This window comes from Salmo trutta, chromosome 35 (genome assembly GCF_901001165.1).
Source record: "Salmo trutta chromosome 35, fSalTru1.1, whole genome shotgun sequence".
NCBI classification, from domain to species: Eukaryota; Metazoa; Chordata; class Actinopteri; order Salmoniformes; family Salmonidae; genus Salmo; species Salmo trutta.
In genome coordinates, this window is record NC_042991.1 from 23,466,363 (window position 1) to 23,492,392 (window position 26,030).

Below are 26,030 nucleotides of genomic sequence, written 5' to 3' on the forward strand. Positions count from 1 at the left end.
TCATTTAAGACTACACTGTGATGGGAGCATCAACATATGCACACACCATGTGACCTGCCCTACCCTGCCTAGGTTCAACCACAGCCCCTGGGAGTATGTGGAGGAAACCCCTTGGAGCCAATAAAGCAGGAAACCAATGAATAGAGAATTTGTTGTTATTGTTGCATAATGACAGTTAAATCGTGTGTGTGTGTGTGTGTGGTGAATGAGGGTCAGGGAGGTGGTTGAGGGTCAGGGAGGTGGTTGAGGGTCAGGGAGGTGGTTGAGGGTCAGGGAGATGAATGAGGGTCAGGGAGGTGGTTGAGGGTCAGGGAGGTGGTTGAGGGTCAGGGAGGTGGTTGAGGGTCAGGGAGATGAATGAGGGTCAGGGAGGTGGTTGAGGGTCAGGGAGGTGGTTGAGGGTCAGGGAGGTGGTTGAGGGTCAGGGAGGTGGTTGAGGGTCAGGGAGGTGGTTGAGGGTCAGGGAGGTGGTTGCGGGTCAGGGAGGTGGTTGCGGGTCAGGGAGGTGGTGGAGGTGGTTGAGGGTCAGGGTGGTGGTTGAGGGTCAGGGAGGTGGAATATAGGCTCTGTGACTGGGAGGCAGCAGCAGGAAGGGGTTTTGATGTAGTCTTTGGAGGCTGTAGCTACTGGCGGGGCTCCAGGTTACCGGGCTGGGAATCCCTGCCTCCCGGGCAGCTTCCCCAGCTCTGGGGCTCACAGATTGGTGCTCCTGGGTAGAAGGGACCGGCAGCAGCCTTGAACAACCAACATCTGGGCTGCATTTCACATGCTCTGATATGCTATCACCGCAACTACGCATTCCCAGATTTTTGTGATGGTACTCTCGCTTTGCCTGTGAATTGAGCAGAATGATTTTCAGGGGCTGCTGTAAATATTATATAGGAGTCTGATATGTATAACTGTGAAGATGGGGGTGGGTTTTACTTGCTTGTATGAATGGTGCGCCCCCCACACAAACACACATGTAGATCCCCAATGAATCATGCACATACAGTGCTAAGACATTGTGTTCCATATGCTTCCCTTTTCATCTCCCCACCCCTCCAATGACATCTATAAACAAAGCATCTAGAATTATTTTGTGTCAGTTTTCCACTCAACGTACCATTTGATTTGGCAGCTGTGTTCTGATGTGTCTGAGTGCTGATGAGGTGGTCGTGTCCTCCGTGTCTGTCCCATAGATGAAGCACGTTGAGGAGCGCTTCGGGAAAGACGCCAACAAGGAGGTTCTGCTCATGTGCATCGGCGTCACGTCTGGCGTGGGCCGCCTCATCTTCGGCCGGGTGGCTGACTACGTACATGGAGTCAACAAGGTCTACCTACAGGTAACGCCTACTATTCTTGAGATCCTACACAGGCCAGACTATGACTAGACCGAAGTCTCAAGTGTGCCCTATTCCTCATATACCGTAAATTCCGGACTATAAGCCGCAACTTTTTTCCCACGCTTTGAATCTCGCGGCTTATACAATGACGCGGCAAATATATAGATTTTTCCCGCTTTCAATTTTTTTTTCTCCAAAAAAACACATTCTGTGACGTGCTCAGTTTTTTGGCGGCATGAAGCTTTCATTAGACCAATGAAATTGCCAATATCGGATCAAGCAATTCTGAGGCTATTCAACTCCGACACCGAAGGAGATGACTTCAGTGGTTTCAGTGCACAGGAGGAGGAAGATAGTTACCAATGACTTTCTTGGTGTTTACTGCAAATTTTTTATTACAAGCCGTGTTTCGTTAAAGCCTATTTATTTTTGTTACAAGCCGTGTTTCGTTAAAGCCTGTGTAAAGTTCATTTGTTTCAATGTACCGGTAGGCACCTGCGGCTTATTTATGTTCAAAATAATAATTTTAAAAGAATTCAGTGGGTGCGGTTTATATTCAGGTGCGCTCAATAGTCCGGAAATCACGGTAACTGTCGTGCACTACTTTTGGCCAGACGACACCCTGTACCCTCCTATAGTCTACTCTATGTGGAATTGAGGGTGTCATTTAACATGCATCTCCAACCTCATGTCATAACCATTACTGTAATCAGCTGTTGCAATGCTGCTGTGTTCATCACATTTACATCTCCTCCCTGACGTCCCCTCCTGTCCCCCCAGGTGTCTTCATTCATGGTCATCGGCGTGATGTCCATGATGATTCCTCTGTGTCATGTGTTCGGAGGGCTGATCGCTGTGTGTCTGCTCATGGGCCTGTTTGACGGCTGTTTCATCTGTATCATGGCCCCCATCGCCTTCGAGCTGGTGGGCTCCCAGAACGTGTCCCAGGCCATCGGCTTCCTGCTGGGCATGATGTCTGTGCCCATGACCGTGGGCCCTCCTATTGCAGGTATAGTACAGTGGACAAGCCAGGCAGCATCCCAATGCTCCGCCCTTCTCCCATCATAGATTTAACAATGATGGAAACTACCTCCAGTGCTTAAACCAATCCAATGCACACTTTAGGAGAAGGGTGGAGGGGAAAAAATGATTTGATTTGAATTGGGATGCAGCCCCAGTCTCTGTAGAATCATGACGACATTCTGCTGGGGACAATAGGACATTCTGCTGGGGACATTCTGCTGGGGACAATAGGACATTCTGCTGGGGACATTCGGCTGGGGACAATAGGACATTCGGCTGGGGACATTCTGCTGGGGACAATAGGACATTCTGCTGGGGACATTCTGCTGGGGACAATAGGACATTCGGCTGGGGACATTCTGCTGGGGACAATAGGACATTCTGCTGGGAACATTCTGCTGGGGACATTCTGCTGGGGACAATAGGACATTCTGCTGGGGACATTCTGCTGGGGACAATAGGACATTCTGCTGGGGACAATAGGACATTCTGCTGGGGACAATAGGACATTCTGCTGGGGACATTCTGCTGGGGACAATAGGACATTCTGCTGGGGACATTCTGCTGGGGACAATAGGACATTCTGCTGGGGACAATAGGACATTCTGCTGGGGACAATAGGACATTCTGTTGCTGCAAGATCAATTATACAGCTACACAGTTAGTTTGTGCTGTTTGATGGTTTGAAAGATATTAACATTTAGCTTGATGATGTAAAACGTTGATGCATTTCTCCCTGGAGTATGAGTTTGATAGGAGTTGTTTTTCTATAAACTGCTGCCACTTGGTGTTTATCTGTGGAACTGTGAAAGTAAGGGGTTACATTCATACTCCAACAAACATAGAGGTACATAAATACATCTATTCAAAACATGGCAACTTCACACGTTCTACAAAGTTGATATGAGTAGAGACATTATGTCATGAATGTGATACATGTGTAAGAAATGATATACCCTGTGGGAAATGATACAGGTGTAAGAAATGATATACCCTGTGGGAAATGATACAGGTGTAAGAAATGATATACCCTGTGGGAAATGATACAGGTGTAAGAAATGATATACCCTGTGGGAAATGATACAGGTGTAAGAAATGATATACCCTGTGGGAAATGATACAGGTGTAAGAAATGATATACCCTGTGGGAAATGATACATGTGTAAGAAATGATATACCCTGTGGGAAATGATACAGGTGTAAGAAATGATATACCCTGTGGGAAATGTATGTAAATTCCACCACTGGAATGTTGAGTGCAGACGTCCATTCATGTTAAGCTCTTTCTAACTTGATGTCATTCATATCCTCATGAGTCATGTGCAACCTGGTTACACTGTACTACAGACAGAGCATCTGTTTTTCTCACAAATAGACTGGCATTCCAGGGAGAGAGAGAAGGAAACTAAGGGAAAGTCAGGAAGTCATGCAACTGCCCGGGGACGGGAAACGACCACAAGGGGCGACGAACAGAGGGGGCTTATTGGCTCTGACCCTAATCCACTGTCTTCACTGGACAGTAATAATCAGCAATGTTTGTATTACAAGAGTGGGTTTGGACACACTACTTAGTATCACTCAGTCCCAGCACAGATAAGCCTGCCTTTGTTTTATATCTGAGAGGACCAAATAAGGTGTTCACTGTGGTTTGACGTTACAGGGTTATGCCCTCAGGACTGGGGGCATACTATAGCTGACCTGTGGGGTTCAGGGGTGCTGCTGAACATTGTACCTCGTTTTGTTGAGGCCAGTTTTTAGGACACTACAATAGTCATGATGAGCGACTCCCAGATGTTGATTTCTCTCTCTCTCTATCTCTCCCTCTCTCCCTCTCTCCCTCTCTCCCTCTCTCTCCCTCCAGGGTTCCTCAGGGACAGGCTGGGGAACTACGACGTGGCCTTCTATTTGGCTGGTATCCCTCCCATCGTTGGTGGGGCCGTGCTGTGTCTGATCCCCTGGGTGGAGGCTAGACGTATCAGGAGAGAGCAAGAGGCGGCCAAGGATGTCACCCAAATTCTGGAGTTCAAGAGGAACAGTGGGGGTCAGGGAGATGCACTAGCAGCGAAGACCGCAGACCCCAAATCTGTCATCTAAGTCTGTCATCCAAAACACACTCAAAACACAGAGATGCGTCCAGACATAGAGTTCATACTCACTTTCAGGCACACACACACTTGGAACTGCTGATTATATATTTTTTAATGATACAAGTATAGACGAAATATGTATTGACCTGTGGTGTATGTGTAAACAATATTTTAATGGCTGCTTTTGCCGGAGAATGTGTGGAAAATTCTGAAGTAATAATACATTGAATGTGATCTTGAAGAGCTATGCATCAGATTGTTCCATCAATCTTCCAGCTGTTGAATTAACTTAAAGGTTAAAATGGAGAAATCTCACATTTTATATTTCTTACAAGGGAACACGCGCATTACTTGGGTGCTTTTTGAAGGCTGCAAGCACTTATTTACATAAGAATAGCGGTGGCCAGTCTCGCTAGCAAATTCTCCCGTTTTCAATGTGCATTCTTTAAGGGCATTGAGGATCATTCTTTTCATTGAGTAGAAATGTCCAATACAAGCTTGAATATAGATTTTAGGCTTTGCAGAATTTTGATAAGATAAACAAACACAAACTAGATTTATTGGATTTGTTTTTAAAAATATATTTCCAATCAACACTGATGATATAATTGACCATATATGGTCAAAGAAACAGTATCTATTGTTTGTCAAATGACCCCAATCATCTCTTAAGTAGTATAAGTAAGTTGGTGTTGCTTGTCTTGACTACAGTATAACAAAGATACAAAAAGTATACTGGTGAGTAGATTTAACCAGGAAAAATACTGTCAACCTTAAATCAACCTTTTTTCTGTTTATTTGTGGGGTTTTTTATACTCTCTTAAAACATGGCAAGATTGTGAATGTGTGGGGAATTAGTGAGTTATATTTTTGAAGTATGACCTGAGTGTACAATGTCACTTCAAAGAAGTACTGTATTCCTTAATGGGTGGGGAGGTGGGTTGTGTCTAGTGGTTGTAGGGTTTAACATTGTCTTAGTTTTAAAGGTGCTTGGGCACCTCAAGGGAGCAGCTTAAAGCACAATTAAAGCGTCCCACCCATGAGATATGAACTGTCATCGTCGTCATCTCAAGGCTGCAGTAGTCTGGACCTGAAATAGGTCTGACTTTACCTGAGGCTGTATTCAGTCGTTATGATCTCTGATACAGTTTAGCTTATTTTGCCCGGCGTACAAAGTGCCTAAAAATCCTTTTCAGTGTTTCTACATCAGAACCACCATTTGTCATTTCAGTATACATAGTTTATAGCCAGCACAAAACAGGATCCTAAAACGAAACGTCTGCTTGTCTGACTATGCAACGTGAGTGAAGGATGAATGTCAATGTTGATTTGTAGGGAGTCATTTACATGAAACGTGGATTCATTCATTCATATTATCAATTCATTTTTATTGTTGAAGTTGACGAGTATTTTATCCCGCACATATAGTAAACCAATGTTCTACTTTCAGCATATCTTCTAATTGTAGTAGGCTCACTCGCTCCATCATATTTCAAATGTAACTTGAGATGCGAGCACCATTAGTCATTGACAAATGTGACCAGTAGTCAATGGTTAACTTGACTCAGTGTAACTCTGCTCAGTTTGTTAACCTTTTATTAGAAAAAGCATTTGTTTTCACGATCATATTTTTCATATTTGTATTTATTTTTTTCTAGAATTTGTTTAGTGGCTGATGTCATGCCATAATTGATGGGTGTTGGCCTTTCTCGTTATTTGATATATTGAAGGCCAAATGGTCCACCATTTTATTTTGTATTGATTCTTCTGCGTGTGGCCTTGAAATGTAAAGAAAAGATAATGGCTGGTTTGTCTACGGCCAACTCTGTTTACCAAAGCACCACCCTCAGGATAGTTCATTAGGCTTTTCAAACATTTTATCACCCTCCTGCATTTAAAATCACCCTCCTGCAATTCAACAATCATTGATAATTATAAAGATTGCCCTTGGAGAACCCACAACTTTTACAGTGAAGGATTTTGACTCGACAATCCCTTGACCACTAAGCACGCAGAAAAGTCATAATTTATCAAAATCCATACTATCCAGCTTTGTGGGTCATTGGTTTCTCCAAGGCAAGACTTGTGACACAATCTACCTCCGATGTCATGCAAATGTCTGGTATTTTGTCCTGACAGGATGGAGGTTCAAATGATTACAAAACGGGCAACGTTTCCCTTCCACGCCACTGTCCTTATTTATTATCCAAACATAAGGAGAGAGACCGTGTAAAAGAGTATTTCAGCTTCCTAGACGTCATTGTTTCCTCAGAAAGGGTGTGTTGCTGCCTATCTGTACCACAGAACAGTGTTTGTGTCTGAGAAGTACAGTACTTCAGTGGAATTTTGTGACCTGGGAAATGCTAATAAATCTCTAATTCTGTGAAGAAAAGTTGCTATCTTGAACTTCAATCTTGCTTTTGGAATTAGCTCTTTTTTTAAAGATTTTCATTTCCACATTTAAATGTTTTGCTGTTAATTTCAAAGTGAAATAATACCCTTGTTACAAGGAATGTTGGAGATGTTTTGTTTTTCTAACCAGAGAATACCTTTCTAATAGGGTATTTCTAATTATATATAATTCGTTTTATTTTTTACGTTTATGGTAATTTAATATTTTTTTACATCATAGACACACAGTTGCACAATTCACCAATGAAAGCCTCAGGTAATTTCTCAAGTAATGGATATTCCTGAAATCGTACCTCCGAGGTTTACTGATATACCCCTTTGCCATAAACCATACTAATTGTTTTAGTATAATTATTGATTCTCATACTGAATGAATTCCTTGCCATCCAAAGAAGTGTGTCACTGTGTGGGAATGTCCCAGTATTTCGAGAATGTAAAGATGAGTCTATGCATGTTCTATTTTTGTTAAGTGGCTAAAGACCAAATTCAACAGCATATTGTTTGAAATGGTGTAATATGTTTCTACTTACATACTGTATGTAGGTTATATATAGATTTTATTGCAACTCTTGCTGTACACAGGAGTAATTGAGTGTATACTGATGCCTAATAATGCAAGTAGAATTCTGTAATGGATACTGTGTCACAAAGAATATATACTTTGCCACTTTCACCCCATGTTTTCTGTCATTTCCTGGTTCACACATATTTCTTTATGTACTCATGGTGTATTGCTGATCATCCAAATCCCCCATAGCTTTATTTAGTCATTTCAGCATGTTATTGCTTTTCATAAAGTCTTCATATATTGTTTTTTTTAATTGCATGATTGTGTGATATGTAATAAACACATTTTAAATACATATTTTTAACAAAGTAATGACTCGTTGATAATTGTTTTCTTGAGTTTCTCATTCATCACTCTTCAGTTGCATCATGGTAAAATGATTATAGGTCACACACACAATTTGAGTGTTTCAACATCTCTGTATAGGGCCTAGTTTATTTATGCTTCTACACACACACCATTCTTCAGGTTCCTACTTTCTAAATGATTAACACCTTCCTAATATTGAGTTGCACCCCCTTTTCCCCTCAGAACAGCCTAAATTCGTTGGGGCATGGACTCTACAAGGTGTCGACAGCGTTACACATCGATCGATGCTGGCCCACGTTGACTACAATGCTTCCCACAGCTGTGTCAAGTTGGCTGGATGTCCTTTGGGTGGTGGACCTTTTCTTGATACACACCGGGAAACCCAGCAGTGTTGCAGTTCTTGACACAAGCCGGTGCGCCTGGCATCCACTACCATACCCTGTTCAAAGGCACCACCACCATACCCTGTTCAAAGGCACCACCACCATACCCTGTTCAAAGGCACCACCACCATACCCTGTTCAAAGGCACCACACCATACCCTGTTCAAAGGCACCACACCATACCCTGTTCAAAGGCACCACCACCATACCCTGTTCAAAGGCACCACTACCATACCCTGTTCAAAGGCACCACCACCATACCCTGTTCAAAGGCACCACCACCATACCCTGTTCAAAGGCACCACCACCATACCCTGTTCAAAGGCACCACCACCATACCCTGTTCAAAGGCACCACCACCATACCCTGTTCAAAGGCACCACCACCATACCCTGTTCAAAGGCACCACCACCATACCCTGTTCAAAGGCACCACCACCATACCCTGTTCAAAGGCACCACCACCATACCCTGTTCAAAGGCACCACCATCACACCCTGTTCAAAGGCACCACCACCATACCCTGTTCAAAGGCACCACCATACCCTGTTCAAAGGCACTTTATGGTATTTTATTGTGTTACTTTTTATTATGATTTACTTTAGTTTATTTGGTAAATATTTTCTTAAATCTTTCTTGAGCTGCACTGTTGGTTAAGGGCTTGTAAGTAAGCATTTCATCGTAAGGTTGGATGTCCTTTTGTATTCTGAGCATGTGACAAATGAAGTTTGATTTGATTAAATATTTTGTCTTGCCCATTCATCATCTAAATGGCACACGTATTCAATCCATGTCTCAAGGATTAAAAATCCTTCTTTAACCTGTCTCGTCCCCTTCATCTACACGATTTTGAAGTGGATTTAACAGGTAACACACAGTAAGGGATCATATAATTTACCTGGTCAGTCAATGTCATGGAAAGAGCAGGTGTTCCTAATGTTTTATACACTCAGTGTATAAAGCAAAGGGTGATTGTATTGTGTGCTGTAATCCAATGTCAATATTGGACCACCCTTTAATTTATAGCATTTTTTTCTAATGTAGACATTTTTACAAGTATAATTATTTTTTTTGTAGTCGTGCATGTAAAGCACAGAAGCACAAATATGTATAATGATAAAGAAAACATCTAACATTTCTAGTATGACGGCTAGATGTCGCTGTATTCGTGAATTCATTTAAATCATATGTACATAGTACTTCCTGTACGCTGATCTCCATATTAATGTCATACACTTGACATAAGAAACCACGGCTTTTACCATCCAGCCAACGTTCTCCATGCAATGAATGAATGAATGACTCGAAAATCTATCAGCAAGTGTCGTTGAAGGAACGGTCAGTGCGCACAGTTTGTTTACCAAACGCACTGGCGCAAGCTTTCCAACCAGCAGGATACAGCGCAGCCATCATTTGACAGCTCGACCATGTCTGTCTCGGCCGCCAGAGATCCTGTTGTGAAAACGAAGCATGTTCGTTTCGCAAGGATGGAGGAGGAGGATAATAACGATGAGCAAGAGGAACATACTCTGTTTGACAAGAGGAAAGACACAAGGCGAGGGGTGAAGAGTGTAATGAAAGGGAGGCAGGAGAGTTCGAATTCGGGGTTTGATGGTGAGGTTGAAATCATCGGTGAAGTTAGTAGCGCCAGCGGTTCTGGAGGCTGCAGCGGCTGGATCATCACCTTGGCGCTCTGTGCATCATTCCTCGGACTGGTAAGAGTGCTTGTTAGGCTAGTAGGGAAATAGAAGGGACTGAATTTGACAATTTTGTCAACATCAAGGCCCTGAAATGAGCTACTATATTTCTACCAGGGTCTATTCATTACGGTAACCGTTTACCGTTTAAGAACCAAACAGAGCAAAACGAGAGTTTCTGTTGGACAAATGCAGGTACCGGTAGGTCCCTCCCGGTTTTGTTCCGTTTGCTTCCGTTTAAGAAACGTTTTGCAACCGAATGAATACTCCCCTGGTTTATTGCATATTTTGGTTAAAATGGAAATTGTTGTTAGGATTATGTTTCCCTATCCCCATCTCTTCGCTATCATTAAATCGCAGGTTGTCTTTAAATGTTTAAAGCTTCATCTTATTGTACTTGAGTTTTACAAAGTCAATGTATTTATTCCCATTCAATAAGGTTTGGCCTTTCCAATTTGCATTCATTGAGTTAATTATTTCTGTGATTGTGGTTGTTTCAGTGGAGGTAAAATGAGCGTTGTTAGGCCTAGATCCTGAATGAGCAGAATTTGCATTTCATGGCTGTAAAACCAGCCAGGTCACCCGTGATATAAATCAGTATTCGAAGTTCATCCATGTCTGAGGACGTTAAAACCCGCCACCATGGGCAACAGTGAGTGCTGTTATGTTCAAGTAGGTTTCGGATTTGCTAGGGCATTGAACGTTGATGGGCGTAAGCATATGATTATAGTGCCAAAGGTTGCATGTTCGACCACAGCGACAGATGTCTCAAGGCTTTTAAGCCTATGCCAAACCTTAACCCTTGCCTTAACAATTCGGAGTTAGTGCCTAAACTCTGGGGCCAAAGATTGCATGTTCGAATACAGCGATAAAGTTGTTTTAGAGATTTTAGTTTAAAGCCTATCCCCAACCTTAACCATTCTGAGTTAATGCCTAACCTTAGGATTTCGTTGTTAATACCTATACTTAACACTAACCTTAAAAATGCAGAGTTAATGCTTACGCTTGACCTTGAACACTTCGAAATTTGACGTTTGATAAACATGGATAAACATTTCATTCTGACATAAGACAGAGCTAGTTGGTCAAACTGGCTCTTCAACTTCAGAACTTTTACTTCCTGGCACCTGTCCAAATGTACAATTCTGAATAACTGTCTTCTTAGAAAGGGACATGAAAACAACATTTTTACACAAAGTTCAAAATACATGTATCCTAGAAAATGATGGGGCCCTAGATGCTACCAATGTTTGCCTAAGAACTGCACAAGGGGCAGGGCTGTATCTTACTTATACTTGATAATACTAGAAAGTGTTTTTTTATTATTTCTGTCTTCCAGGGGATGAGTATCTCTGTTTTAGGCCCCACGTTTCAAGACCTGGCCATCAACGTCAACCAGGACATCAGCAACATCTCCTACATCTTCGTAGGCCGCTCGATGGGCTATATAGGCGGCTCTGTGTTGTCCGGGATTCTCTTTGACTGCATGAACAGCCTTCTTCTGCTGGGTATGTCTAACAAATTAAAATATACATCAACTCAAACCACAAATAAATGATGTCCGTTGGCAAAAAAAACTCCTATTATATTTCAGCTCTAAGGTTTGTGGTCTCGTATGGCTCAGTTGGTAGGGCATGGTGCTTACAATGCCGCGATTGTTGCTTCGCCAGGGCCACCCATATGAAAAATGTATGCATGCATTATTGTAAGTCACTTTGGATAAAAGCATCTGCTTAGTGGCATTTATTATTATTATTATAATACTGAACAAAAATATAAACGCAACATATATATTGTTGGTTCCATGTTTCATGAGCTGAAATAAAAGATCCCAGAAATTTTCCATATACACTTATTTCTCTTAAATTCTGTGCAGAAATTTGTTTACATCCCTGTTAGTGAGCATTTCTTATTTGCCAAGACAATCCATCCACCTGACAGGTGTGGCATATCAAGAAGCTATACTGAACAAAAATATAAATGCAGCATTCAACAATTTCAAAGATTTTACTGAGTTACAGTTCATAAACGGAAATCAGTCAATTGAAATAAATTCATTAGGCCCTAATCTATGGATTTCACATGATTGGGCAGTGGTGCAGCCATGGGTCGGCCAATCAGAATGTTTGTTTTCCCCACAAAAGGGCTTTATTACAGACAGAAATACTCAGGGCTGACGTGGTTACACATGCAGACCACGCCAGATTGGTGCACATTGTCCTGGGTACAATACAATGCCACTCTAAAATGTGCAGTTGTCACACAACACAATGCCACAGATGTCTCGAGGGAGTGTGGAGTTGGCAGCCTGACTGCAGAAATGACCAATAGAGCTGTTTCCAGAGAATTGAATGTTCATTTCGCTACCATAAGCCGCCTCCAATGTAATTAGAAAGAACTTGGCAGTACGTCCAACCGGCCTCAACCGCAGACCACGTGCCCAGTCATGAGAAATCCATAAATTAGGACCTTTTACATTTATTTCAATTGACTGATTTCCTTATATGAACTGTAACTCAGCAAAATCATTGAAATTGTTGCATGTTGCGTTTTATTTTTGTTCCAAATATATTAGCCTACACAGTATGCACAAAGCCTTACTGCCTTACTGCATCACCTATGTTTATCAAAGAATGCTGTAGGTTGTTTTTTTTGTGGGTCATTACCTCTTTCCACAGTGCATGGTGCACTCTATAACACTGTATTTTCATCACAGGCCTTTCCATGTTGGTCACAGCGTTTGGGATGTTTGCAATCCCTTTCTGTAAGACGGCCCTTCTCCTCACTGCTCTGATGTCCAGTATTGGAGTTTCTATGGGCTTTCTAGATACAGGTAGGAACAGACAATCTATCTTTAATATAATAAATAGGTACCTACTTACTGCACAGTACAAGACATGGTCCTTAGTGAATGCCTCTGATGCCGTTTGCTGTCCTCTCTGGCAGGTGGTAATGTCCTGATCTTGCAGACATGGGGAGATCAGGCTGGCTCGCACTTGCAGGCCTTGCACTTCAGCTTCGCCGCGGGGGCCTTCGTCTCGCCCATCATCGCCAAGCTGCTCTTTGGAACAGACTTGGACCGGGATGTGGCTATGAATGGCAGCATGGCAGCCCCGCCGGCAACATCAACCTCCCCGGCTGTCACAGACAATGTGCCCCAAACACCGCCCTCTTTTATACCCGGACGCTATGTCCTCAGTAGCAGCACCCTCAAGTCCATGTGGGCCTACATTGTGATCAGTGGTTTCATCCTGTTAATCTCCCTCCTCTTCTTCATCCTCTACGCCCGCCACAGGCCCGCTCAGGGCAGGGCCCAGACCCCCTCAGGGAAGCACCTGGTGTCCAAGCATCACAACGCACTCATCGCCATGCTCTTTGTCTTCTTCTTCTGGTATGTGGGGGCCGAGGTGGCGTACGGCTCCTTTATCTTCACATATGCTAAGGATTATATCCATATGGACGAGGCCCAGGCAGCAGGGCTCAACTCCCTGTTCTGGGGGACGTTCGCTGCCGGCCGGGGCCTGGCCATCTTCTTTGTGTCCTGCATGCACCCAGGCACCATGATCCTACTGAGCCTGGTGGGCTGCACCCTGTCCTCCCTGTTCCTCACCCTCTTCAGCAGTAACAGGGTGGCCCTGTGGATCTGCACTGGTGTCTATGGTGCCTCCATGTCGACCACTTTCCCCAGTGGGATCTCCTGGGTGGAGCAGTACACCACAGTGACAGGGCGCTCGGCGGCGGTTTTCGTGGTGGGGGCGGCCCTGGGGGAGATGGTCCTGCCCGCTCTGATGGGCTTCCTGCTGGGGAGGATCCATGGTCACCCCCTGTTGATGTACCTGACCCTGGCCACCGCCACAATCACCTCCATCCTCTTCCCCTTCATGTTCTGGCTGGCCTCGTCCCCCAGCGGCCCCAGCAGGACACCCCGCATCAGGGGCCGCAAGGAGCCCGACGACAGTGAGTACCGCCAAGGCCTGTTGGACTCAGGAGCCAATGACGAGGAAGAGGAGCAGCAGGAGGATGACGAGGCAGACCAGTGGAATGACGCCGACTTTGAGGTAATCGAGATGGATGACACCAGCCTTATAAACTCTCCGAATAAAGCATTATCTCATAGTAAAGCGCTCTCTTTATCTCCTAATAAAGCGCTCTCTTTATCTCCTAATAAAGCGCTCTCTTTATCTCCTAATAAAGCGTTGTCCTCTCCTAACAAAGGGCTCCCACCACCTGATGTTACGGGGACATCAGGCGACATCAGTGCCACATCTGTCCCCTCTACTGCCCAGTCCCTAGAGCCCACAGTTGGGACCTCTTTTTCAGACTCTCCCCCTCTGCTGGAGGACTCACCCGGACGGAAAATGCTGCTTTCCCTGGACCGGGAAAAGAGGGACTAGGGGCTTTATTCAAACCATATCGCGGAAATTCAGCGTGAATGAAATTTAAAGGCAATGTTCACGCATTAGCAGAGAATACATTCACGGTAAACGCTGCATAAGTCAGCTCAATCCAAAATTACTTTTACATTTCTATTGCGCAATCTGTAAAGCTTCAGCGATCCAGATTAAATAGAGCCCTTACATGCTTATTTTATTGAACCTTTATTTAACTTGGCAAGTCAGTTAAGAACACATTTTTATTTACAATGACGGCCTACCGGGGAACAGTGGGTTAACTGCCTTGTTCAGGGGCAGAACGACAGATTTGTACCTTGTCAGCTCGGGGATTCGATCTTGCAACCTTTCAGTTACTAGTCCAACGCTCTAACCACTAGGCTACGCTGCCACCTCATGTGCTCTTCAATTTGTATTGCTGAAGCGTTACGGATTGCGCACTAGAAATGTAAATCTAACGCTTCAGCGATACAAATTGAAGAGCCCTAAACCTGGGATTCAATCCGATCAGCGGCAAGGCTAGGATTCAATCCAATTGCGCTTTGTCCACAATGGTCCTTTTAAAGGCATTGTTCCCTCGTTCGCGGAGACCGCATTCACAGTAAATGCTGCATATGTCAGCTAAATCGGAAATTACCTTTTTAATGGCAGTCACGAAGTGCAATCGGAATGAATCACGCCTAGGGGCTCTAGTCTGGGTGTGAAATGCACCATGAGTGCTGTAAAGACATTACAAGAAGTATTTTATATATTAGTATTATAGAAGAGCCCCGTCTTCCTCTCGAGAGAAACTTGTCTGGTTGTTTGTCATGTGCTTCTTTAGCTTGTTAACACTCACATGTAAGGGCTCTATTTAATCTGGATCGCTGAAGCTTTACAGATTGCGCAATAGAAATGTAAAGGTCATTTCCGATTGTGCCGACATATGCAGCGTTTACCGTGAATGCAGCCTTCGCTAACGCGGGAACATTGCCTTTAAATTTCAATCACGACTTAACGCTGAACTTCCTGCGATACAGATTGAATAGAGCCCAAAATGTTTGACACTATGGATTTACAGTGCAATGTGACTTACCCCACAGCTTATGTCTACTACGTGTTTCGGGGGAAACGTTTAGGCCTCTTACAACGGTTGCTGGTAATGAATGATAAAAGAAGGAATACGGAAGAATCACCAATGTAACACTGAAAATAGGTCCCTTTAGATGTAATTTTCTTTGTCATTCATATTTAGTAATATGTGAATTATCAGCAGTTAAAGATGGGGATGTTAGCCACCAATGTGGCCTGATTATGTTTTTGTCAGACCTTTGAGTCAAGTTATTTTCTGCACTTTTTTGTAAAAAAAAAAAAAAATCTTTTAGAAAACCATTTAGAAGTGTTGTGCAGTGATCAGTTGTAGTTTTTCATTCAGATGTGTGATCTTTGTGCTAATAACTTGATCAATCTCTGAATTATTCTATTAAAACAATGAAAATCAAAACCATGACAAAATACAAATACTAATACATGAGTTTTATTAAACCAACCTGCACCCACAGCAATGTCCATTAAAAACAGGAAAACAACAATAACATTTCCTTCATTTTTCTTTTTACATTTATACAAATCCACAGATCCTGTGTATAGTTGTTTTGGGAAACAATAGAATCCATCTTGACATGGTTAGATGAAATATGCTGTTTTAACATGGAGAAAGCATTAAAAAAAAAACATACTCTTGCCATAAATTATCAAAATACAGTATTGCAACAGTCCCAGAAGTAAAAACTGAAATGAATAATCCCCATCCTTTTGATAGGCATCAGTGTCTCAGGATAATGCTTTGCCAAAATGGACATAAATGCAATCGAGGCAAAAAAAAAAACGTATTTCCATGGCACACAAACAGAATGGATAAAAACTAGCTCGTTGATTTGTCCACTGTGATTAGAGCTTTCCTTTTTTAATGCTGATGCACAGAGAGAATTCAGATGGGCACTGTACAATAACTATTTATAAAATGGTTTTTGATAGAAAAAGGGAAATGAAGTTAAACAGTGGTTTCTTTAGTCAATCTTCGCATCGTCGGGAGCTCCTTAGGAATACCGTTCAGACTTAGTCTTGCATTTACAAATTGCTACAGTGAGTACAGGATAAAAGGGTACGGTCCTCTTCGATCAGAGTCAATGCCATCGTTATGATACAGACGAGACCATCTGAGGAAAAAACATCAGCTTCACGCACAACCAACCAATAGCAGCTAATGAAGACTGAGCGAGTGAGAACGAATCAAAGCACCATTTAAAGGAAAAGACAAGGAAACACTGAACTGGATGAGACAGCGTTGGTTTAGCACCAGAACAGCGGTCCAGAACGTGTTCAGAATCAGAACTGCTCCAGGAGCTGTCGGAGGTAGGGCACCTTGGAGAGCTGTCTGTTGACCCGGGACAGCTTGTAGAGAACAGGACAGTCCAGAGACACACACGGAACCTGCCGCTCCGCACTGCCGCTACAGTTCCTACAGATCTGGACCAATGGAAAACAGGAGGCTGGTTAATGGAGTTTAAACACTAATGAATCGTTAAAGCTTGTTCTATCTACAGATCTTCACCAACCAGTGACCTATCCCTGTAATATTACATCAGTGTTAAAAATACAATTCTAAGCTTAGCTCTCTCGCTCTACTCTAAATATCTTTTTAGAAAAACTAGAATGAGCTTTAACATATCTGCAGCCTGTGGTAGCTTCCCAATGATGTCCTGCGCCCCGACCTCTAACCTGTAGCAGCTGGTCCTGCTGGCTCTCCCACAGCCGCATGTCCTGGTAGAGAGTGATGGCCACGCGTTGGGGCTCGCCCCGGCAGCTGGTACACACACCTAGCTGGGTGAGCTCATCACACACAGGACAGTGCAGCGTGGTGAAGTACTGGGAGATGGTCCCCTTCCTCTCAGCCACCGTGGAGCACGATGCCTTCTGGACCTGAACAGAGAGGACATGTTTCGAGCCATGGGCTGGACTATAATAGGAAAGTGGTCATCAAGCACATAAATGTAGTTATTATCATCAAGACTGTCATTCACTATTTGACAGGGCAAACACTGTTTTATCCTCTAAGAGTTATGTCCCTTGGCGCTTTAGTCTGAAGCAGGCTACCAAGACAACAGTATGTAATGAGCATGTCCTATACACAATTCACCACTAGATGGCATCGTTGGCATCTCAAAAAGGCAGTGCCTCTAAATGACTTGGGCACAATGTCATTGGATGAGTCTCATTTGATTTGTGACATGTAGCCCTTTTTTCTTTTGTTGTCCGTCTGCACTACAGTCTGGACAAAGCTTTCAAAATCATTATGTCTGCTTCAGTAGTCTGTGTGTGTGTGTCAACAAACATCAATAGATCAATCGTTGAATCAGTTTAATGAATCCCAGTAAGTAACTTTTAGAGCAGATGGCCCACCACTCTTTCATAGCCTCACCCTGGGGATCTCCTGGTACCAGCTGAGCACGTCCACGCCGATGAGCTGGAAGATGCGCTGCAGCGGGGGCAGGATCTGCTTGGTGATGTAGTAGGTGGCGTTGAGGCGCAGACTCGGGTCCTGCAGCACCTCCAGGGGCCGCCGCACCAGCTGGATGAGGGGCACGCCGGGCGTCCCGTACACGATCACGTAGGGCACCCTCTCGCCCGCCCGCGGCTCCAGGCGCCGGTCATAGGCCATCATATGCCTGGGGGCACCCCAGATATGTACAGTTATATCCATATTGTGGTGTAGGACCACACATGCAGTATTCAGATTTTAAAATTATCACATTTATATAATTTTCTTCAAAAGGGAAAATCTACGAATTATGCATTTGATTCCTTGTTTTGTACCGCTGCAAGATAAATGACTGTAATAAATTGTCATAGCTAATCTTCATGAATCACACTGAATATTCCCCTCTTAAACCATCTGAAATCACATTTTAACACCCAGCTGGGTTGCTAAGCAACTGTCTCAGGTACAGTACACTGAGCTAGGCCGGTTGTAGTGCAGGCAGACAATGGGCATTCTGGGAAATCAGTAAGTTGCTTCACAAAGAGCAAGCAGGCAGACGAGAGGGAGGTCACACACACACACACACGTCGGCCCACATGCCCACACAATATTTCTCAATGATGCTATTGTTCCAGTAATTCAGACAGTATCATGTCATAAACAGTAGGACCCCCCCCCCCCCCCCCTCGGGCGGCGTGTTGTTGGTGTACCTGGTGAGCTCCAGAGCAGGGACGCAGGTCCCCGGCCGGTAGGAGCGCCTGCCCCTGTACTCCTTAGCGAAGGTCAGGTCCTGCATGCTGGCCTTGGCCTCCAGCACCTTCCCACACTGATGCTGCACAAACTGCTTCACCTGGCTGATGTCCCGCGTCTCAAACAGCAGCTTGATGGAACGCTCCAAAATCTAGGGAGACAGGGAGGTCCCACACCAGTCTATATTGTATACATCGACCAGGTTTTAAAAATAAATCCTATCTGTGTATTAGTCTGAGCACGGGCTGCTAATATACAACTGGCGTGACTGTGAAGGGTGAAGACAGAGTGAGAGAGCAGGCAGAAATAGTCTAATGTTGCCGGTTACCTTGGAAACAGCAGGGCATCCGTCTCGGCGCGCTGTTTTAATCCCCTTGGCGTGGAACACGGGGTCCTTCTGGTCCAGCCTCTCGTACATGTAGCCCACGTACCGCTTCTTTGTCTGGAGCACGCACGGCAGGTACACCTGGGATCACACACACACACACACACAAAGGATTAAACTAATGGTTATGTAATTAATGCACAGACTCAAACAAATACCACACACACACACACACAATGTCAACGCAACCTAATTCACACTGATAGTAGCAAATGTGAGCTGTTGATTGAATAAGACAGACTGTAAATAGACTGACACAGCCAGCCAGTCTAGACACTTCATACTGAGCAGAGACTGTACCTTCTCAAACTTCAGCTTGACAGGTTTAGGGTTGGTAGCAGTCACTGCCTCTGCGATCTCGTTGCCGATCTTGAAGGCCTGCTCTTTAGTTGCTCCCTTTAGCAGGACAAACATGCTGAAAGAGACAAGCAGAGAGTTCAGAAAAACCAGCCAATACGATATCTGATTCTCTAAATCTCATCTCTTACCTGTCTGTGTCACCGTACACTACGTGGGCTCCCCATTTCTTGGTGTCGTTGACCAGCTTGATGGCTCTCTCCAGGGTCTCCCTGGCCTTGTGGACAATACTGTCACCAACCTAACGACACCATACAGGGGGAAAGGTAGCTTAACGCTTTTTTTCTCATGGTTAAGGTTAATACAAACCCAGCTAACGTGTGATGGGAGGGAAAAGAAAATGAGACAGAAACTTTATCACGTTGACTTTAGTAACAGTGATTTAGATTGTATACACTGGGGCCAGTTTATTAGGTACACCACCCCGTACACGAAAATGGTTCGCCCCTATAGACAGTGAGTCATGCGGCTGGGGCTTGTTATATAAAGCAGGCATCGAGGCATTCAGTTACTGTTCCATTGAACGTTAGAATGGGCAAAACAAGTTACCTAAGTGACTTTGAGCGTGGTATGATCGTCAGTGCCAGGCGTTTCTCAGAAACGTCTGGCCTCCTGGGCTTTTCACGCACGACACGGTCTAGGGGTTTACAGAGAACGGTGCAATAAACAATAAACATCCAGTCAGCGGCAGTCCTGTGGGTGAAAACGGCTCGTTGATGAGAGGTTGAAGGAGAACGGCAAGAATGGTGCAAGATAACAGGCGGGCCACAAACAGGCAAAAAACGGCGCAGTACAACAATGGTGTGCAGAACGGCATCTCGAAACTCACAACTCGTCGGTCCTTGTCACGGATGGGCTGTTGCAGCAGACGACCACATCGGGTTCCACGCCTATCAGCTAAAAACAAGAAGAAGCAGCTCCAGTGGACAATTGAGGAGTGGAAAAACATTGCCTGGTCCGACGAATCCTGGTTCCTGTTACGTCATAATAATGGCTGAGTCAGGATTTGGCGTAAGCAGCATGAGTCCATGGCCCCATCCTGCCTGGTGTCAACGGTACAGGCTGGTGGAGGTGGTGTAATGGTGTGGGGCACAATCTTTCTGGGCACACGTTAGGTCCCTGATACCAATTGAGCAACGTCTCTGTCCAAAGAATTCAGGCTGTTCTGGAGGCAAAGGGGCGTCCGACTCTAGATAGGTACTAGATGGGTGTACCTAATAAAAACTGACCACTCAGTGTATATTATCCTTTTAAGAGGAAATAATTTTCACAGATCAAAACGTTACAAACACAAATCACAACAGGAGACAAACAGTTAAGTCAGATTTTGGTGAGTGTGACAGTGTGTGTGAACCCCAGGCCCTCACCTCTACGCTGGGCATGCGTCCAGAGCAGTTGGCGGCGGTATAGCCGAAGGTGACGTTGGCGATGAGCTTGAGTCCCAGCTGCCTGGCGTCCAGCAGCCTCATCAAGGCCTTGTCCTGCTTGTAGGTCTTCATGGAGCGCTTCACCATGAACCGCGTGTTCAGGATCTCCTCCAACATGCTGGGCAGAACCCCCTTCCTCACCGTGGGCTGGACGGAGAGGACACACACGCACAGCTCGTCTTAGAAGATCCATGATAGTTTGCCGTTTGTTTGATCAAAATCCGCCGATTCCAGGAGAAAAAGTGCACGTTAATCACATGACAGTATCAGAGGACTAGTTGTACCTTGACAAAGGCGATGCCGTTGGGAGAGACGGTGATGTCGTTGCGGAGCTGGTAGAGGAGCTCAGGGGGGACCCGCAGGGAGGTGCAGCCAAACTTAAACTCATCGGCCCTGAAACAACTCACAGTGGTTGGTCTCTGTACCTTGACTCACATCAACCTATCAGAATGATAAGAACGCGTGCAGTGTAAGCATGCATGCTTGGTGTGTCTCTCTATCTAGGCGTTGTCCCTTACGTCCCCATGCTGTCCACGTGGCCCAGGCAGGTAGAGTAGCAGTAGTTGTAGGCGATGACGATGGAGGGGTAGAGCGACTGGAAGTCCAGCACCACCACAGAATTGCTGTAGAAGCGCGACTCGGGCTCCATGACCAGCGGAATGCACTGCGGCGCCCTCTGCTGGGCTCTCTGCTGCATGCTGGGCGTCACCGGGATGTAGTTCATGGGCTTGGCCACACGCAGCATCATGGACTCCACACGGTACTGCAGGGAGGAGAGAGGGAGAGTGAGACACATGGTACAGCAGGGAGGAGAGAGGAGAGAGAGCAGAGTGAGACACATGGTACAGCAGAGAGGAGAGAGAGCAGAGTGAGACACATGGTACAGCAGAGAGGAGAGAGAGCAGAGTGAGACACATGGTAGAGCAGGGAGGAGAGAGGGAGAGTGAGACACATGGTACAGTAGGGAGGAGAGAGAGCAGAGTGAGACACATGGTACAGCAGGGAGGAGAGAGAGCAGAGTGAGACACATGGTACAGTAGGGAGGAGAGAGAGCAGAGTGAGACATGGTACAGTAGGGAGGAGAGAGAGCAGAGTGAGACACATGGTACAGTAGGGAGGAGAGAGGAGAGAGAGCAGAGTGAGACACATGGTACAGCAGGGAGGAGAGAGAGCAGAGTGAGACACATGGTACAGTAGGGAGGAGAGAGAGCAGAGTGAGACACATGGTACAGTAGGGAGGAGAGAGAGCAGAGTGAGACACATGGTACAGTAGGGAGGAGAGAGAGGAGAGTGAGACACATGGTACAGTAGGGAGGAGAGAGAGGAGAGTGAGACACATGGTACAGCAGGGAGGAGAGAGAGCAGAGTGAGACATGGTACAGTAGGGAGGAGAGAGGGAGAGTGAGACACATGGTACAGTAGGGAGGAGAGAGAGGAGAGTGAGACACATGGTACAGTAGGGAGGAGAGAGGAGAGAGAGCAGAGTGATACATGGTACAGTAGGGAGGAGAGAGAGGAGAGTGAGACACATGGTACAGTAGGGAGGAGAGAGAGGAGAGTGAGACACATGGTACAGCAGGGAGGAGAGAGAGCAGAGTGAGACATGGTACAGTAGGGAGGAGAGAGGGAGAGTGAGACACATGATACAGTAGGGAGGAGAGAGAGGAGAGTGAGACACATGGTACAGTAGGGAGGAGAGAGAGGAGAGTGAGACATGGTACAGCAGGGAGGAGAGAGAGCAGAGTGAGACATGGTACAGTAGGGAGGAGAGAGGGAGAGTGAGACATGGTACAGTAGGGAGGAGAGAGAGCAGAGTGAGACACATGGTACAGTAGGGAGGAGAGAGGGAGAGTGAGACACATGGTACAGCAGAGAGGAGAGAGAGCAGAGTGAGACACATGGTACAGTAGGGAGGAGAGAGAGCAGAGTGAGACACATGGTACAGTAGGGAGGAGAGAGGAGAGAGAGCAGAGTGAGACATGGTACAGTAGGGAGGAGAGAGGAGAGAGAGCAGAGTGAGACACATGGTACAGCAGGGAGGAGAGAGAGCAGAGTGAGACACATGGTACAGTAGGGAGGAGAGAGAGCAGAGTGAGACACATGGTACAGTAGGGAGGAGAGAGAGCAGAGTGAGACACATGGTACAGTAGGGAGGAGAGAGAGGAGAGTGAGACACATGGTACAGTAGGGAGGAGAGAGAGGAGAGTGAGACACATGGTACAGTAGGGAGGAGAGAGAGGAGAGTGAGACACATGGTACAGCAGGGAGGAGAGAGAGCAGAGTGAGACATGGTACAGTAGGGAGGAGAGAGGGAGAGTGAGACACATGGTACAGTAGGGAGGAGAGAGAGGAGAGTGAGACACATGGTACAGTAGGGAGGAGAGAGAGGAGAGTGAGACACATGGTACAGCAGGGAGGAGAGAGAGCAGAGTGAGACATGGTACAGTAGGGAGGAGAGAGGGAGAGTGAGACACATGGTACAGTAGGGAGGAGAGAGAGCAGAGTGAGACACATGGTACAGTAGGGAGGAGAGAGGGAGAGTGAGACACATGGTACAGCAGAGAGGAGAGAGAGCAGAGTGAGACACATGGTACAGTAGGGAGGAGAGAGGAGAGAGAGCAGAGTGAGACATGGTACAGTAGGGAGGAGAGAGAGGAGAGTGAGACACATGGTACAGTAGGGAGGAGAGAGAGGAGAGTGAGACACATGGTACAGCAGGGAGGAGAGAGAGCAGAGTGAGACATGGTACAGTAGGGAGGAGAGAGGGAGAGTGAGACACATGGTACAGTAGGGAGGAGAGAGAGGAGAGTGAGACACATGGTACAGTAGGGAGGAGAGAGAGGAGAGTGAGACACATGGTACAGCAGGGAGGAGAGAGAGCAGAGTGAGACATGGTACAGTAGGGAGGAGAGAGGGAGAGTGAGACACATGGTACAGTAGGGAGGAGAGAGAGCAGAGTGAGACACATGGTACAGTAGGGAGGAGAGAGGGAGAGTGAGACACATGGTACAGCAGAGAGGAGAGAGAGCAGAGTGAGACACATGGTACAGTAGGGAGGAGAGAGAGGAGAGTGAGACACATGGTACAGTAGGGAGGAGAGAGGGAGAGTGAGACACATGGTACAGTAGGGAGGAGAGAGAGCAGAGTGAGACATGGTACAGTAGGGAGGAGAGAGGGAGAGTGAGACACATGGTACAGTAGGGAGGAGAGAGAGCAGAGTGAGACACATGGTACAGTAGGGAGGAGAGATGGAGAGTGAGACACATGGTACAGTAGGGAGGAGAGAGAGCAGAGTGAGACACATGGTACAGTAGGGAGGAGAGAGGGAGAGTGAGACACATGGTACAGTAGGGAGGAGAGAGGGAGAGTGAGACACATGGTACAGTAGGGAGGAGAGAGGGAGAGTGAGACATGGTACAGTAGGGAGGAGAGAGGGAGAGTGAGACATGGTACAGTAGGGAGGAGAGAGGGAGAGTGAGACACATGGTACAGTAGGGAGGAGAGAGAGCAGAGTGAGACACATGGTACAGTAGGGAGGAGAGAAGGAGAGTGAGACACATGGTACAGTAGGGAGGAGAGAGAGCAGAGTGAGACACATGGTACAGTAGGGAGGAGAGAGGGAGAGTGAGACACATGGTACAGCAGAGAGGAGAGAGAGGAGAGTGAGACACATGGTACAGTAGGGAGGAGAGAGAGGAGAGTGAGACACATGGTACAGCAGGGAGGAGAGAGGGAGAGTGAGACACATGGTACAGTAGGGAGGAGAGAGAGCAGAGTGAGACACATGGTACAGCAGGGAGGAGAGAGGGAGAGTGAGACACATGGTACAGTAGGGAGGAGAGAGAGCAGAGTGAGACACATGGTACAGTAGGGAGGAGAGAGAGCAGAGTGAGACACATGGTACAGTAGGGAGGAGAGAGGGAGAGTGAGACACATGGTACAGCAGAGAGGAGAGAGAGCAGAGTGAGACACATGGTACAGTAGGGAGGAGAGAGAGGAGAGTGAGACACATGGTACAGTAGGGAGGAGAGAGAGCAGAGTGAGACACATGGTACATGAGGGAGGAGAGAGAGGAGAGTGAGACACATGGTACAGTAGGGAGGAGAGAGAGCAGAGTGAGACACATGGTACAGTAGGGAGGAGAGAGAGCAGAGTGAGACATGGTACAGTAGGGAGGAGAGAGAGGAGAGTGAGACACATGGTACAGTAGGGAGGAGAGAGGGAGAGTGAGACACATGGTACAGCAGAGAGGAGAGAGAGCAGAGTGAGACACATGGTACAGTAGGGAGGAGAGAGAGGAGAGTGAGACACATGGTACAGTAGGGAGGAGAGAGAGGAGAGTGAGACACATGGTACAGTAGGGAGGAGAGAGAGGAGAGTGAGACACATGGTACAGCAGGGAGGAGAGAGGGAGAGTGAGACACATGGTACAGTAGGGAGGAGAGAGAGCAGAGTGAGACAGGGAGAGACGGTACTGCAGGGTGGAGAGAGAGGACAGGGAGAGAGGGCAGAGTACAGTGAGACATCTCATCTGACTTTCTCAGTAGACTGATCACTGACAACTCCTCTCTATCTGGTTTAGCTCAGTCTTTATATAAAGTTCCCTTGTTCCCCTTGATCATCTTTCCTTTAATTTGTGGTATGAAGTACTTTTTCTGACCATCCACTGGACAATCACCAATTCCTAGATCCCAGAAACAGACAGACACCTTCTAGTCTACTACAGAGGGGGATGTAGAGGTGAGCCAGACAGATACCTTCTAGTCTACTACAGAGGGGGAGGTAGAGGTGAGCCAGACAGATACCTTCTAGTCTACTACAGAGGGGGAGGTAGAGGTGAGCCAGACAGATACCTTCTAGTCTACTACAGAGGGGGAGGTAGAGGTGAGCCAGACATATACCTTCTAGTCTACTACAGAGGGGGAGGTAGAGGTGAGCCAGACAGATACCTTCTAGTCTACTACAGAGGGGGAGGTAGAGGTGAGCCAGACAGATACCTTCTAGTCTACTACAGAGGGGGAGGTAGAGGTGAGCCAGACAGACACCTTCTAGTCTACTACAGAGGGGGATGTAGAGGTGAGCCAGACAGATACCTTCTAGTCTACTACAGAGGGGGAGGTAGAGGTGAGCCAGACAGATACCTTCTAGTCTACTACAGAGGGGGAGGTAGAGGTGAGCCAGACAGATACCTTCTAGTCTACTACAGAGGGGGAGGTAGAGGTGAGCCAGACAGATACCTTCTAGTCTACTACAGAGGGGGAGGTAGAGGTGAGCCAGACAGATACCTTCTAGTCTACTACAGAGGGGGAGGTAGAGGTGAGCCAGACATATACCTTCTAGTCTACTACAGAGGGGGAGGTAGAGGTGAGCCAGACAGATACCTTCTAGTCTACTACA

At 46.1% G+C, this 26,030-nt stretch overlaps 3 protein-coding genes across 5 annotated transcripts in view; 2 read left to right on the top strand and 1 right to left on the bottom strand.

Annotated features, from left to right (window-relative positions):
• LOC115174896 (monocarboxylate transporter 10) overlaps positions 1-7,723 on the top strand; it is a 62,270-nt gene extending 54,547 nt beyond the window's left edge. Inside the window, exons 4-6 of the mRNA XM_029733900.1 lie at positions 1,182-1,325; positions 2,106-2,334; positions 4,210-7,723. Of these exons, the coding sequence (XP_029589760.1) occupies positions 1,182-1,325; positions 2,106-2,334; positions 4,210-4,442 (606 nt within the window). The 3' untranslated portion in view covers positions 4,443-7,723. The remainder of the gene's footprint in view (positions 1-1,181; positions 1,326-2,105; positions 2,335-4,209) is intronic.
• Positions 7,724-9,263: 1,540 nt separating this feature from the next.
• Positions 9,264-14,388, top strand: LOC115174897 (sodium-dependent glucose transporter 1-like). Of its 3 annotated transcripts, none has more exons than XM_029733902.1 (5): positions 9,264-9,821; positions 11,143-11,311; positions 12,520-12,636; positions 12,750-13,861; positions 13,998-14,198. In XM_029733902.1, exons 1-5 carry the CDS (start codon positions 9,534-9,536, stop codon positions 14,094-14,096), a joined length of 1,785 nt encoding a protein of 594 aa, XP_029589762.1. In that variant the 5' UTR covers positions 9,264-9,533; the 3' UTR covers positions 14,097-14,198. The 3 variants fall into 3 exon arrangements, with proteins under 3 accessions (XP_029589762.1, XP_029589763.1, XP_029589761.1); XM_029733903.1 differs by having other exon boundaries at positions 14,019-14,198; XM_029733901.1 differs by having other exon boundaries at positions 12,750-14,388.
• Positions 14,389-15,694: 1,306 nt separating this feature from the next.
• Positions 15,695-26,030, bottom strand: part of LOC115174408 (DNA polymerase zeta catalytic subunit) — a gene marked incomplete at its 5' end in the record, with an annotated part of 49,299 nt that continues 38,963 nt past the window's right edge. Inside the window, 10 exon segments of the mRNA XM_029732918.1 lie at positions 15,695-16,702; positions 16,955-17,155; positions 17,655-17,901; positions 18,425-18,615; positions 18,793-18,930; positions 19,150-19,264; positions 19,338-19,447; positions 20,574-20,780; positions 20,918-21,026; positions 21,152-21,396. Coding sequence (XP_029588778.1) covers positions 16,562-16,702; positions 16,955-17,155; positions 17,655-17,901; positions 18,425-18,615; positions 18,793-18,930; positions 19,150-19,264; positions 19,338-19,447; positions 20,574-20,780; positions 20,918-21,026; positions 21,152-21,396 — 1,704 coding nt within the window.